This window comes from Festucalex cinctus, chromosome 18 (assembly GCF_051991245.1).
Source record: "Festucalex cinctus isolate MCC-2025b chromosome 18, RoL_Fcin_1.0, whole genome shotgun sequence".
Lineage (NCBI taxonomy): Eukaryota > Metazoa > Chordata > Actinopteri > Syngnathiformes > Syngnathidae > Festucalex > Festucalex cinctus.
The window spans coordinates 17,694,348-17,708,286 of NC_135428.1; the positions used below are offsets into that span (position 1 = coordinate 17,694,348).

Here is a 13,939-nt window from a genome sequence, read left to right on the forward strand (position 1 = left end):
CGACACGTTTCCCTAATTCTGCATTATTTCATGTTTCCTTGTTAATTTATTTTCTGAGCGGACTTGCTAAAGCAATTTGTAACCCGCAACCTCGAAAAGAACGCCAGCTGGGATTGAACTAGACCAGGCGTGCCCGACTGAGTTCAGTTCTCGAGACCCTAGCCTGTTTCAGATGATTCTCTCCTCCAACACACCTGATTCATATAATCGGGATCATTATCACTCCAAGCAGCCATTTTGACTGGAGCACTCCCCTTCACTCCCAGCTGTTTTACTGGATTTTGACTGATTTTGGAAGGCCCATAGAATATTGTCTTCTATTGCTATCAAAGCATGGAACCTACCAAAAGAAAGATTAGTCTTTTCTTTCAATCGGGGAAAAAAAAAGTTTCTATCTGTTTCTGTTTTGCAGCAATTAGCATTAGAACACAGCTAAGTTTCATCAATATTCACATTCCTGGTGAAAACACTGTCAAAAAGAGCTTGTTGCAACATGGCCCTGGTTGATCTCTTATACTCTGCTGCCACCTGCTGGCCATTTGTGTAACATCTACCATTTCTTCAACTGTTCTTTGCAGCTGAGAGTCTGCACCAAAGACTTCTGTATGCTCTAGCATAAAAAAATAACCTATAACTACGTCTTTGGGACACTTAAAATAGAACGTATTTATACGTTTTTGGGAGCAAATGAGTTATCTGGCTTCTGCAAAGCTTGCTGATGAGCTAATCATTTGATTCGGGTGTGTTGGAGGTGGGAGACATCTAAAACAGGCTGGATAAGGGCTTTTGAGGACTGGAAGCTAGACTGGATGGGCTTTATCACGGTGTAAAGCCATCAGACGCCTTTGGGATGAGCGAGAACCCAAACGGTGGTCAGCCAACATGACTTCCATTCCATCTTCTGGTCCTGTGTCCTAATACTTCTGCCCACGTTGTGTATTATACAAAAATCGGTTTCTCCTTAGCCAGTGATGCATCGGTATGTTTCCCTCACTTAAAAAACAAACAAACAACAATTTGTAACGTGATTTGAGACTATTCTATGCCTGGCTGCTTTGTTTATTGTGGTCTTGAGTTTGTTTGGGGGGGTTTTTTCACAGCAAGCTGCGGCAACTGTGCCGCAGCGATAAGAACGGCGGCGCAGCGCTGGGACTGTAACAAGCAGTTGGAGGCTGAAAGACATAAAAGTGCAAGAAGGCAGAGAGATCAGCTCTGAACGCAGTCTGTCCTTTTTGACCTGGCCGCTATATTAGCCATGTAGCGTTTATCATGCTACTCTTAGCCCGCTGACCTCTCGCCAGTTTGACTTTCTGCTTTTATATGAGCAAAAAAGTACAACCGCTTCCAGCTGCTTTTGTAGGCAACATATAGGAGAAACTACTCCCTTGTTGATTGCTACATTTCAGTTAGTCTTCCAATGACTCGATTAAGACTGGTGGGGAAAAAATCTATTTATGAAACCTCGCTACTTAAATGAAATGCAAGAACAGCAGCATAACACAATTGCAAGGATTGTTTAATTACTTTTTGTTTCCCAATTCAATGTAAAAGGCACCAAAATTGCATTTTTCTCTCAGGGTTTAATTTTCAAGATGCCACAAAACACACTTTTACTAGAAAAACCTTTATACAAAAATTAAACCATTTTCTGGAAACTCTTTTTATTTTTCAGCTATTTTTACAGGCTAGCAGTTGTCACAAACTTTTAATTTCTTAAAGGAACACAAGACTTGTGAAAAATGAACCAGCTATTCTATGAAATGGTTAAATTCAACTCTTTCCTGAAAAAAATTGCTAATTTATGTTGAGCCATTATGGTTTGATAGCACTTTTTTTTGTGAATATTTTTACGTTAAGTACTGTATCGGGCATTTTGGACAGTCACGTGATCATCATGACGTATCACGTGCGTAAAATACACATTGAATGACATGGAATGAATGACAGCAAAGGACTCACGAGGAATTATCACGTCCCACAGTGGACATCAAAGGTGGAATTACGCCTTACAACAAAGTAGCACTTCTTCAAAACCATGGAGGCCACGCCAGAGATTTTTTTTCCAACCGAAAGCCGGATAAAACTGGCAGATCCCAGCTGCCGGCGAGTCCAAGTGGACAGTAAACTTTTGGGTGACTTGTACTCTGTTAGGCTAAGCTACATGTCGTGTGCTAAGCACGCTTTAGCCCACATTAGGAGCGGCCAACCCCCAACCACCCCACCCCCACATGGAATGACATGAAATCGGACGTGTTAGGACTTTACTCTGAACAGTATTTGGGATCCAAGACGTCTTTATCATCCTCATTATGTCAGCAAATTCCCATTGAAATGCACGAAGACGGCTTCCGGTTACGCATAGGATACGTCATAACAATCACGTGACCAGGAACATGGCCTTCCACACAGCACGTTCGAATTCTGATACTTAATCGGTTTAAACTACTATTCAGGGAATAAGATGCCAGAGATATTTGCGCTTTGATTCTTTGTACACAATGCCTAATCCAATACTGGAAAATGATTTATAAGTGCTGTATCACTTTAAATTACGGCCAAACCCAACAAGTGAGCCCAAATGCTACCAAGTCTTAGTCCAGCAGGAAACCTTCCACCCCTAAAAATTTGACCGCAGCTGGACCTGGGAAATGCAAACAAAACAAAAAAAAAACCGTGCGGTTCCATAATCTGCTATTTTGACAGGTCCACAGCTGTCACAAAATCTCTATTTATTAATTTAGGTGCTAAAAAATACATAGTGCCAGGAAACCTTCCAAACCCATCTTTTACCTCGGCCAAAACCGTGAATGGGAAAAAAAACAAAAACAAAAAAACTTTCCAGGTCTCCATTTTTGGGCCATTTTGTCAGGTTGACAGCTGTCACAAAAATTGCAATTTCGTTTTCTAGCTGCTCTGAATTTACATGCTGGAATGCAGGACTGGAATGGCACAAATTTGACTGGGAATTTGACTTAGGCCCACCAGCCCAACCTAATTCCGGACTGCCCTTGGCTACCACGTAGCTTCTACCACTGATGTTTATTGGTTTACTTTGATCTCGGTATTGGAAATGGATGAATGAGCTGCTCCTTGTAAATTGTGGTCTGGTCAAATGGAGTAAAATAATAGTTGAATAGCACCGCATCAGCCCCAAAGAACACCGGCCCACCGGGCATCTGCCCTGTATTGCCAGATGGCCAGTCCAGCCCTGCTGGAATGTCAGAAACTATTGTCTAAGATTAAAATAAATAAATAAATAAATAAATAGATTTGATAAGTCTGAAAAATTGTTCAATAAATATTAATGCTTTAAGACATTACAACAAAGTCAAGATTGGCAAATGTATTTTAAAAATGTTTGAATTTTTGGAAACCCCCTTTTTACTGAAATTTAAGAGCTTCAAATATCGCTTATTGACCTCCTTGACTACTAATAATTGGCACCGATATCGGCCTTAAAAAAAAAACATATTGGTCTATCTCCATTTGAGACCTCTGTTGAGATTTGCTATCTGTTATTCTTGTGATGAGACACTACACAATACATTTGAAGACACAAATTTCACAAGTGAATCAAGGCTCTGTATTAAACATTATAAGAAGGTGTAATGCACCTTTGCAGTTGTGAGAATTTCTGGAGTTGTGTATCATTATTATGCATTAGCATGTGAGTGTTTGTCACTTGGGGGTTGTGTGATGTGACTGCCACTTACACATTAACGGGGCTTGATTTATGCCATCTACCTCGCGGCATTCACACGGCTGACTTGTCTGCGGTCGTCGTCTCGTGTATTTAGTCACAGCGTGACATTTTTTTGACACCCGCATTCATCAACAAGGCGACGATATCCGCAGCATCGATTCGAATTCTGGCTGGACGCAATGATGACATTTTTGTTTTGGGGCAGAGGAACTGCTGTGTGGCACTTGTCACAGTGATTTGGCGAGGTCGATCGCTTCACACCTGTTCTACATTGGCATTGGAAGTTACTGTGTACAGATGATGGCACGGCAGTACACAATCGTGTCAGGGTTGCAAGCTCTGCTTTCATTGGCTTCGTGTCACCCCCCTTGTGTGGTACCCCACCGCCACCATTGCTCCTCTTCAGCGTTAGCTATTTTGCCAACAGTAACCCTGGGCAAAAATAATAAGATGGCTAGCAGACATGTTTTGGCTCAAGAGTGTGCCTGGCCGGCTGTTTACTGATTTAAGTGTTGACTGATTCATTTATTTATTTTTATCCCCCCCACAGGAATTTTGGCCTGTTTTTTTTTTTCCACACTGCAAGAGGGCAAGTAGAGGCAAGTGTACACGGTTCAGAGAGCTTCCTTGCTAATGTGAAGCAGTTCATTAAAATCAAGACACAACGCCTCGATCAGCGGGGAGGACGCTTCTAATCAGTGCCCGTGGTTAGTCCGGCACGATGCAAAAAATGGAGAGGGCGCGCTCAAGAGCAATCTTGTCGAGGGAGGAGGGTCGGCCGCCGTTAAGAAGGCCACACGGATGATTGGTTTTCCACGGGGATGCTTCAGGAGCGCTCTTGGGTCTGCCATCTGATTAGCATCTGCAGCATTATTCATGTCATGAATACACAAGGAGGCACGGAACAAATAAAGGCCAACCGCGCATCCGGGACGCTGATAAACATCACATGGAAGCTTCCATTTTGAACATTGGAAAAATTCAAGATTGATGTGTTCGGAGCACCAGGCAACGGTGGTTAATTTCATGTTCAAGCAGCGTGAGTGGCCACATGATGAGTGCAAAAGTTCTCTGGCAAACGTCACATTTGCTCGCATGTTCTTTTTTTTTTTGATTAAGGTTTACTCGCATTATTTATTCAGATCCATAAAAGGAAAACGACTTTGAATTAAGTCCATTAATGCAACAATATACAAATGTTGGTTGAATAAATTGAGTAGGGATGGGCCGATTATCGGTGCCGATAATTGCCATTTTGACAAATATAGGCACCGGCCTTTTTACTAATCTAAAGGCCGATAAAACTTGTATCTCACTGAGCGGGGAATGCTTGTGAACATAGCTAAATTTTCGGTTTTCATCAAGATTTGTAAGATGGTCACAGACAGTTTTTACTTTTCGCAAAACATATTCTGACCATTTTTACTGTCCGCGAAGATCTTTTGAAACCTTTTAGGAACCCGAAATTAGAAAAACCCCAAATTAGCTGTTTCTGCACGCATTTGTCGTTTAGTGAGATACAGGAAACTTTTCATTAATGGATTTATTCAAATTTCCACTTTAAAAAAAAATGATGCTAACACTGGAAACTCCCTACACGTTTTATTTTTTAAAAATAAGAAAAAAAATAAGAAATTATTTTAAAAAATTGGAAAACTTAAATATTTCCAGTAGAAATGTACTTGCTTTGTTTTTAATTAGCGTAACATGCTGATGACTCTGGAAGCTTCCTGCAATTTTCGTTGCAATTTTAAACAAAGCATTCAATTCTTTGTATGTTTAAGATTAAAAGAAAAAGTACATTTTTAAAATTTTGACGATAATTGGCTTGAAATATGAGTTATCGGTCTCCTTGAGTACTATCGGTATCTGTATCAGCCTTGACAAAAACATATCAGTCTATCACTAAAATGAGGGTCGAATAAATTGTCAACAGTATCAATGTGTGGGTTTGAAGGTTCTTTTTAGATATTTGAACATGCGTTTTCTGTTATATGGTCAGAGTTGGGGAATCCGGGTCCAGGAAGTCACACATTGAAGTCACAGATTGCCGTTGGTGTCTGTACAAGCTCACCTCCATCTGTTGAGTAGAAGCACCTGTTGGCTAAAGCCAAACTGTTTTAGGGTTTTGACTTTCTGGACCTGGATTCCACAACCCTGAGTAAGGTCTGTCAATGCTTGTACCCAAACTGAATGCTTGCAAAATTCACAATCCAGTGGACGGAATGTTGCTGCGTTTCTTAACTTATTTGTCGATAACCCTCCAGTGCCGTGTCATCTGTAAACTTGATGACCAAGCATGTCATTTGGTGACGAGGGAGTAGAGAACGGGGATTAAGCACACATCACTGTGGTCATTGTGAGAGTAGGTCAGGTTTACCCAATCCTGCTCCAACAAGGGCTGGAGTCCTGCAGTTTTTGATGGTTCCGTACTTTCAAAATTGCACAAAGTTTAAAGCTTCAAAGAATAAATCAATTTCAATTGTATTAAAATATTTACTTAGCAGTGACTTTCCAACAATACACATTGCACACATACACAAACATTTTTTTTTTCTTTTTTAAATAAAGGCAGCTGTCCCCCAAACTTTATGGTGCGGCTGGCCATTTTTATGGTAAAACATATTTTCAAGGACAGAAATAAAAACCAAAAAAGATTAAAAATATCACTCTCCATTAGCTACGTTTTCAACGAGCCATTGCCGTTTGGCATATCCCAACAAGTATTATGACAGTAACGACTCTATGGTGAATAAAGTTGTCGTTCACACACAGTTGTTGCCTGCGCATTACCGGACTTAATAATCCGGCGATTAAACTTCACTTTGTGGAACTGCCCTTGTTTCTTGCGGCTTATATGAATCTATTAAGGCTAGCGGCGTATCGGGGTTAGCCTCAAATTGCTAATTTCGGCTAACGTTGGACTCATCTGTTAGCTTCCACTGCTTATAATTGTGCGCTTCACCACAACGGGTTGTCGAACATGTCTCAATGATCAACCAAGGATTTTTTGCTTGTTTGAGTTGTTTTGGGCGTAACGAGGTAGCATTCAGTGATTTCCATAACAAAATACAAAGAAAAAAAAAAAAGTAACAATTTTTTGATGTTCAGAAAGAAGCATTGTGGATTTTAGGAAGGGTGCGTCATCACAGCGGCATAGAAATGGAGGTTTGTTTAAAGGGATTTGTCGGAAAAAGTTTGGGACATACTTGAGCCTCTCCAGTGTTCTCTGCGGCAAAATCTGGAAATGTTTTTTCGGGTTTTAAGGACTTGAAAAAGGGGTGATGTACCACTCAAAATACGAGTGAAGAGTCATCAATGCTGGCATACTCTAGCAAAGCGGTATCATCTAAATTGTGAAGGGGAGGGGTCTAAGTTCAGAACCGGGTGGTATGCCTTGGTTAATTGGCGCCATGATGATGATAACTGTTCTCTGTTGGTCAGGCACGAGTGACACCAGGAAGGAGCAGTACCAGGTGACAAACAGTTGGCAGTGAATGGATGGAAAACGAGGGAGGTCGAGGGGAATTAAGATACCTTGATCTGGTTTTTGGTGGAATTGGTGATTTCGCCCAAATACCCAGAGGACCAAGCCCAGCAAACTCTAGATCCACAGTGATGCATGCCATGGTCATCGAAATCCAAAGGCAACTGGACTCAGACACCGAGGGTAGGATAGGTGGATAGGTGCATTCTTCTGCGTTCTGGCTTTATTAGCCGAAAGTCTAAGACTGTTTGTTGCCTTGGATCATTATTGCTCAAATGTTTGGCGCTTCTTGGAATAGTGACCACTGGCAACACCAAGAGTTGAACGCAAACTGTCCAGATGGGAGAAATCAGCCAGCTATGTTTCATAGAATTTCCATCAGTGCACAACCTGTCTTCGAAATTGGTTAGTTAAGATAATGGCTTCACGGGTTCATTACCTCATAGTCAAATTAGATTTGTTGTTCTCCGCGCAGACTGGAAAGTGATTACAGATCACCAAAGGAAGACTCCAACTTTTGTCAAATGTGGGCGTGGGACAGCAACATCTATCTCATCGGAGTGTAAAGTAGAGAAAAGTTTTTCCTGTATGTTGGTAGACGTATACAGTAAGACTCTCTGAGATACCCTGTTTTTATTATGCTTGCTTTTTTTCTAGTTGGCACCACCCAACCTCGTTTCCTTGTCATTCCTCTCCTATTGTTGGCATTCCCTCGATTTTCTCTCTTCCCTCTCTCTGGCCTCCTCTTCCTTCCTCTCTTTCCTCCTCCTCCTCTCCTCTCGCCTCTCCTCTTCCCTCAATTCCCGCTCCCTGTTTTCCTGCTCTATCCGCTCCACCTCCCGTCTCACCCGGTCTCGCCTCTCCTCCCTGTCTTTCTGGGTGAGGCGGCTGATCATTCTTTCAAAGTAGCTCTCTCGCCTCTCGCACTCTTTCACTATCTCGTCTGTGGCGAGCCACCCTTGCTCCTTTCTGTCCTCGGCCTCCTTGCTCTCGCTCCTCTCCTCCTTCACACCGTCCCTCGCCTCCTCCGTCGTGGCTGTGTCCTGTTTAACTTCCTCCGCCGTATCACTCCTTAAGTGCTCAGTCACTCTTTCTTCCTCGACTCCTATGGCACTCTCCTTCTCCCCTTCCTCCCTCGTGTCACTCCCTTTTCCCTCAGTATCAGCAGCCGCTTCCGTCTTGGCACTTTCTTCCTTCGCCTCCTTGTCACTTTCTTGCCCCCCATCTTCTTTGGCACTCTCTTCTTCCACCTCCTCCTTTTGCTCACTCTCTCCCCCTTCTTTCATGTCATCATCAACACTCCCGCCCTCCTCTTTGGCACGCTCTTCTTTCATCTCCTCCTTTTGCTCACTCTTTCCCCCTTCTTTCACGTCGTCATCAACACTCCCCCCCTCCTCCTCTTGGTCCTCCTTTTGGTCACTCTCTTCCACCTTAACACTCTCTTCTCCCTCAACAAAACCCTCCTCTTTGGGACTTTCCTGCCCCTCTTCCTCCTTGCAACTTCCGTCTTCCGCCACCTCCTTTTCACTCTCCCCTACAACACTCCCTGCCTCCGCTTCCTTAGCACCTTCCCCACTTTCTTCAGCATCACCGGAAACACTCTCTTCCTCACCCCCCTCCTTTGCTCCGATCTCTTCCCCCTCTGTGCGACCCTCCTCACCTACCTTGACACTCTCTTCCTCACCTACTTCTCTCTCTTTGGCGTCACTAGTGACACTTTCCTCCGCTTCTGTCCTCTCATCACTCTCTTTGATCTCTGCGACAGTCCCCTCGTCTGCCTTGATGGACTCTTCCTCCCCTTCTCTCGTTTCCTCCGGGACATTCTCCCCTTCTTCCTTTGCACTCTCTTTCTCTCCCTCCTCAGCCTCTTTCCTGTCTTCCTCCATGTCTGTCTTCGCGTCGCTTTCTTTCTCCTCTGGCGCACTGCCCTCCTCGGCCTCGGCACTCTTTTCACTACCCTCCTCCTTTGCGACACTCTCTTGTCCACTGTCACTAACATGCTCTTCCTCTTTCTCACCCTCTTCCACCTTAGCACTCTCTTCACCCGCCGCCTCCTTCGTATCACTTGCTTCCCCGTCTTCCTTAGGGCTTTCTTCCCTCTCCTGCCCCTCACCGATACTTTCCTCTCCCTCCGTCTTGTCACCCTCGTTCCCATCTTCTACTTTGGCACTGTCTTCGCCCTCCTTGTTACACTCCTCACCCTGGCTTTCCTTTTCTTTCACCCCCTCCTTGGCATCCTCTTCCTCTCCCTTCTCTTCATCCGGTTTGTCGTCGTTATTGTCTTGAGTATCTTCTTTCTTTTCCTCTTGGTCACCGTTTTGCACTTCACCCTCACTTGAACCGTCCTCCTCTGCCCCGTTTTCATCTTTGTCACCCTCGTCTCCTTCCTCCTGTTCACCATCTTCCCCCTTCTCTCCTCTGTCCTCTTGGTCTTCCTCTTCCCCCTCATCTTCTTCCTGATCACCATCTTCCCCCTTCTCTCCTCTGTCCTCTTGGTCTTTCTCTTCCCCTTCTTCTTGGTCATCCTCGTCTTCTTCCTGGTCACCATCTTCCACTTCCTCTCCCTCATCCTCTTGCTCTTCCTCCTCCTCTTGGTAATCCTCCCTCTCCTCCTCGCCGCAGTCTTCCCACACATCGATGTCCCACTCTTCCCACAATCCATCGCCGGCTTCGAAGTCGTGCTCTTCCTGAATATCCGCATTGTCATTGCTGTCATCTTCCTCGCTGCTCTCTTCCGCTCTCTCCTTGCGCATGGCGACTTCCCCACCTCCTTCATCGTTCACCTCTTGCTCCTCTTCATTTGCCCCGTGCCTGTCCTCTTCATAACCGGCCTCGCACTTGCTGTTGTCTCTCTCTTCGAGCTGGTCGTTGCCTCCTTGTCTCACTTCCTCCTGCTGCCTGATACACTCTTTGTTCTCGTTGTTGGCTCTGATGTCCCCCGGTTTCAGCTTTGTCCATTCCTCCATCGCGATGACGGCAATTTCCTGAAAAAAGATAGTAGAGAGGTGGGCAGTTTCCTATTGTGCTTGACAAAGTATCTCAAACACAAAGTGGATATAAAAAGTTAACGCACAAAAAAAAAAAGATGAAGTTAAAAAAAAAATTAGACCAAGATGTGTAATTTCAAAACTTTTTCCACCATCTGACCTATAGCCTGTAAAACTCAATTAAAAAAAAACAACTTTATGAGGGAATTAAAATTAAATGGGGTAAGCGTATATGACTATACGACCCCTGATTATCATCAGGAATCATTTGTTGGGTGAGACCCCTGAGACTGACTCATTGAGCCCAGGTTATGAGCCAGCGGTTTGCAGTGATATCACTCTTGTCATTTTTAAGCAAATTGTTCACCCACAAATATTGAATAAGAGCTGTGTTCATAGTGTCCGAGACAGGGTTAGTCTTAACCTACTGATATGTTGTTGCAAAATTAATCACAAAAGTTGACATACGCCCTAAATCTGACTGGATAGCTGCAACTGTCACATTGACTGTTCATGCTAGTGTTGTTAGTGAGCTGATGTGATGTAGTTAAATCTTACTCTTACGAGTACTCATGAGAAGTAGGGAACCTGCATGTTTACGAAGTCATCTTCCCTGAAATATGGCAAAATTCTGATTGTGAAATGCTCAGGAATTTCAAAGATTGAAGCTGTTCTTCTACTCTTTTCAGGATGGATGAATTCGAAAACAATCAGTGTGAGCTAGAAAATAGGTCAAACAGTTGATAAATCAGCTACCAATGCTACGGTGAACGTGTGCGCGGTCGACGGATGCTCTAATAGCTCAAACAGAGATGAGATCATTGCTGTCAGCGATTCTAAACCAGACGGAAGACAATAAGGAGTGAAAGACGAGCACGATGGCTAGCGCGACTGCGAGCAAAACTACGACGCAACTGCTTTGCACCCAGAAAAAGTACAAGGATATGCTCAGATCATTTTATATCAGGTAGTTTTTCTCTTTTTCAGGTACAGCTGGTCATAACATTAATCTCTGATTGTAAAATCGAGGCAGACATGATGAATGAGCCATATTATCTTTAGTGAAACAATCATAATTTTGTTTGCATAAGTATTAAAGTCATTTTGAACAAAAAGTTAATTTAACACGATTATCACAATTAACACTAACTCGGGCTTTATTTCTGCTGAGGAATGTGTAGTAAACGGCGTGCGGTCTGTTTGTTAGCAGCTAGCAAGCTAAGATAGCTCGAAGACTTCGATATACAGCAAGACGACACAAACAGTCACAAACGATTTAATGAATGACAATTTACACCATGAAAGTAGTGATCGACATACTGTTTCAACCAAAAACAACATACCATGGGCTTCCACTTCCACTTTGCCCCCCCCCCCACAAACTCCAACAAAACTAAATTTTTTATTTATTTTTTTTATTTTTTTTTTATCTAGCGGCTTTAAACGACTGGTTTCAATGATTCGCAGTAACGTAGTGTCCTACTCGGGAAGTTTTTTTTGTGACACTTGACATATTTCCCACCTTTGAAAACGCTCGCCGATAAATCAAGCTCTCTACATTCATTTGTTATGGGATGTTTGCCACCCCGGGAGGCGCTGCGGGAGCTAAGCTGTGACGTCAACGGGAAGAGTGTATTAGCTTTAAGTACAACGCAGCTGCACTGTTGTTGTGTTGCCTTTGAGTAGCGTATCTGTGTCACAGCGACATATAAATCTGATAGACTCGACCCATTTGTATTTCCAACAGCTATTGCATACTATAGATCCTTCCAGTGTGACGTCACGTTGAAGTGTGGTGGGGGGCAGGGCGTCAATGCGAGTGAATTAGAAAACAATCAGTGTGAGCTAGAAAATAGGTCAAACAGTTGATAAATCAGCGACCAATGCTAGGGTGAACTTGTGCGCGGCCAACGGATGCTCTAATGGCTCAAAGAGAGATGAGATCATTCTTTCAGCTGCCAACAGTGATTCAAAATCCCGCGAAAGACAGTGAGGAGTAAAAGACTAGCACGGTGGCTAGCGTGAAACTATGACGCAACTTTATTTTGTAGCTAGCAGCTTCAAACAACTGGTTTCAATGAGTCGCAGTAATGTGGTGTCCTACTACGTTTTTTTGTGACACTCGACATACAGTATTTCACACCTTTTAACGAAAACGCTTGCTGAAAATCAAGCTCTCTACATTCATTTGTTGTGGGATGTTTGCCCTCTGCGAGGCGCCGCGGGAGCTAAGCAGTGACGTCAGCTGGAAGGGTCTATTGACAAACCACAGAGCTGTCAAACTTAAACCAGCTCAGACATTTTGACCTGCTGTAAATAAAAGTGTGTGGGGGGGTGGGGGTTGGGGGTGATGGGAATGAGACATGCTGGGCATAATATCCTGGTACTTTTGAGTACATTAAATAAAAATGCTAATGTGTACGTACCACTCGCAGGATCAAGTGCTCAAACTGCTTGACGTGGTCAAGAAACACTTGTCGTTCCTTGAGCAGTTTATGTTTCTCTAGTGTCCAGCTCATCTCCTTTTCCATCATTTCCAATGAGAGTGAGTCTTTGGAAGCTCTTAATCTCTCCAGCTCTAGGCTGGTTTTGTACAGTTCGGCCTTAGTTTTCAAAAACATCTTTTCGTTGGCCTTCAACCGGTGAGACAGCTCGGCTTTTTCCATGGCCAGTATTCGGTAGTCTGCCTCCAGATATCTCACTTGGGAGGCTATGCTTTTCTCCCGTTTAAGCCAGCGGGTTTGCCACACATCGTTGAGTTGCACGTGGTATTGCTTAAGCTCTAAATTAAACTTGTGTAAATCAGTGTTGGTTTTGAGTAAAACCCTCTCGTTGGCCTCCCGCGCATTGTACAGTTTGGCATATTCCTCTAGCAATTTGATGTAGTCCAACTCCAGATGCCTCAGGTAGGATGCTATGTTCTCCTCCATACTCACCCACTGGGTTTGCCACTCTTCATTGAGCTGGTTGTAGTAATGCTTGAGCTCTTCGAAACACTCACTCCCCTTCATCCACAGCTGTCTAAACTTCTCCGTCTGATAATGTAGGAGTTGCACATTTTGCTTGAGAGAGTAATTGTCCGTGGAATCCATTTTCCTCTCCATTTGCTTGGTTCAGTGCCACATTGGCGCTGACAAGCTTATAGTCCCCACTTTATTCAAGCGCTGGTTAAGATCCTGGCAGTTGTGTTCTCTAGTACATAGTCGTGTGACTCCAATATGATATCGGCAGAGCAAAATGACTCTAGCCCACAGTCATATTTGGCCATGATGACACCCAGGAAAGGGATATTGCTCTACATCACAGTCATATGGCTAATAAACTTTGTCATGACGTCATCGTGATGACAATCAGGTTAATGACTTGACCTCCTGGCCGCTGGAATGCCGCATTTGTTCTGACATTTTGAGCTATATAATTCTACCTGTAGCAATGGCGACATCTTGTGGACACTTATTTACATTTATGATTTCTTCTTTTCTTAAGGCCATTGAGAGTTGTTGAGCAAATGCCATTTATACACACAAGGAAAGAGACGTTAAATGACGCCGAATTGAATAGAAGACGGAAACCCTTGCAACCATGTATGAATTTATGTTCCACCGTGTGGTGTGTTTGGTTTGTAAACGAAGTCGCGTTTAAATTGCTTTGTTTGTGGACGATGCTCCGCTTTTTATATATATATTTATTTTTTATATTTTTAAATTAACATCGATATCTTGTACCTGTATGGCCCCTTTTACAAACGGAGCGTTTAAGGTG

The 13,939-nt window shown here is 43.4% G+C and overlaps 1 protein-coding gene across 1 annotated transcript; it reads right to left on the minus strand.

Moving 5' to 3' along the window:
- Nucleotides 1-7,885: 7,885 nt before the first annotated feature.
- LOC144006811 (uncharacterized) lies at nucleotides 7,886-13,414 on the minus strand. The gene is made up of 2 exons (XM_077505852.1): nucleotides 12,604-13,414; nucleotides 7,886-10,174 (listed from the first exon to the last, which is right to left on the minus strand). Exons 1-2 carry the CDS (start codon nucleotides 13,279-13,281, stop codon nucleotides 7,886-7,888), a joined length of 2,967 nt encoding a protein of 988 aa, XP_077361978.1. The 5' UTR covers nucleotides 13,282-13,414.
- Nucleotides 13,415-13,939: the final 525 nt, after the last annotated feature.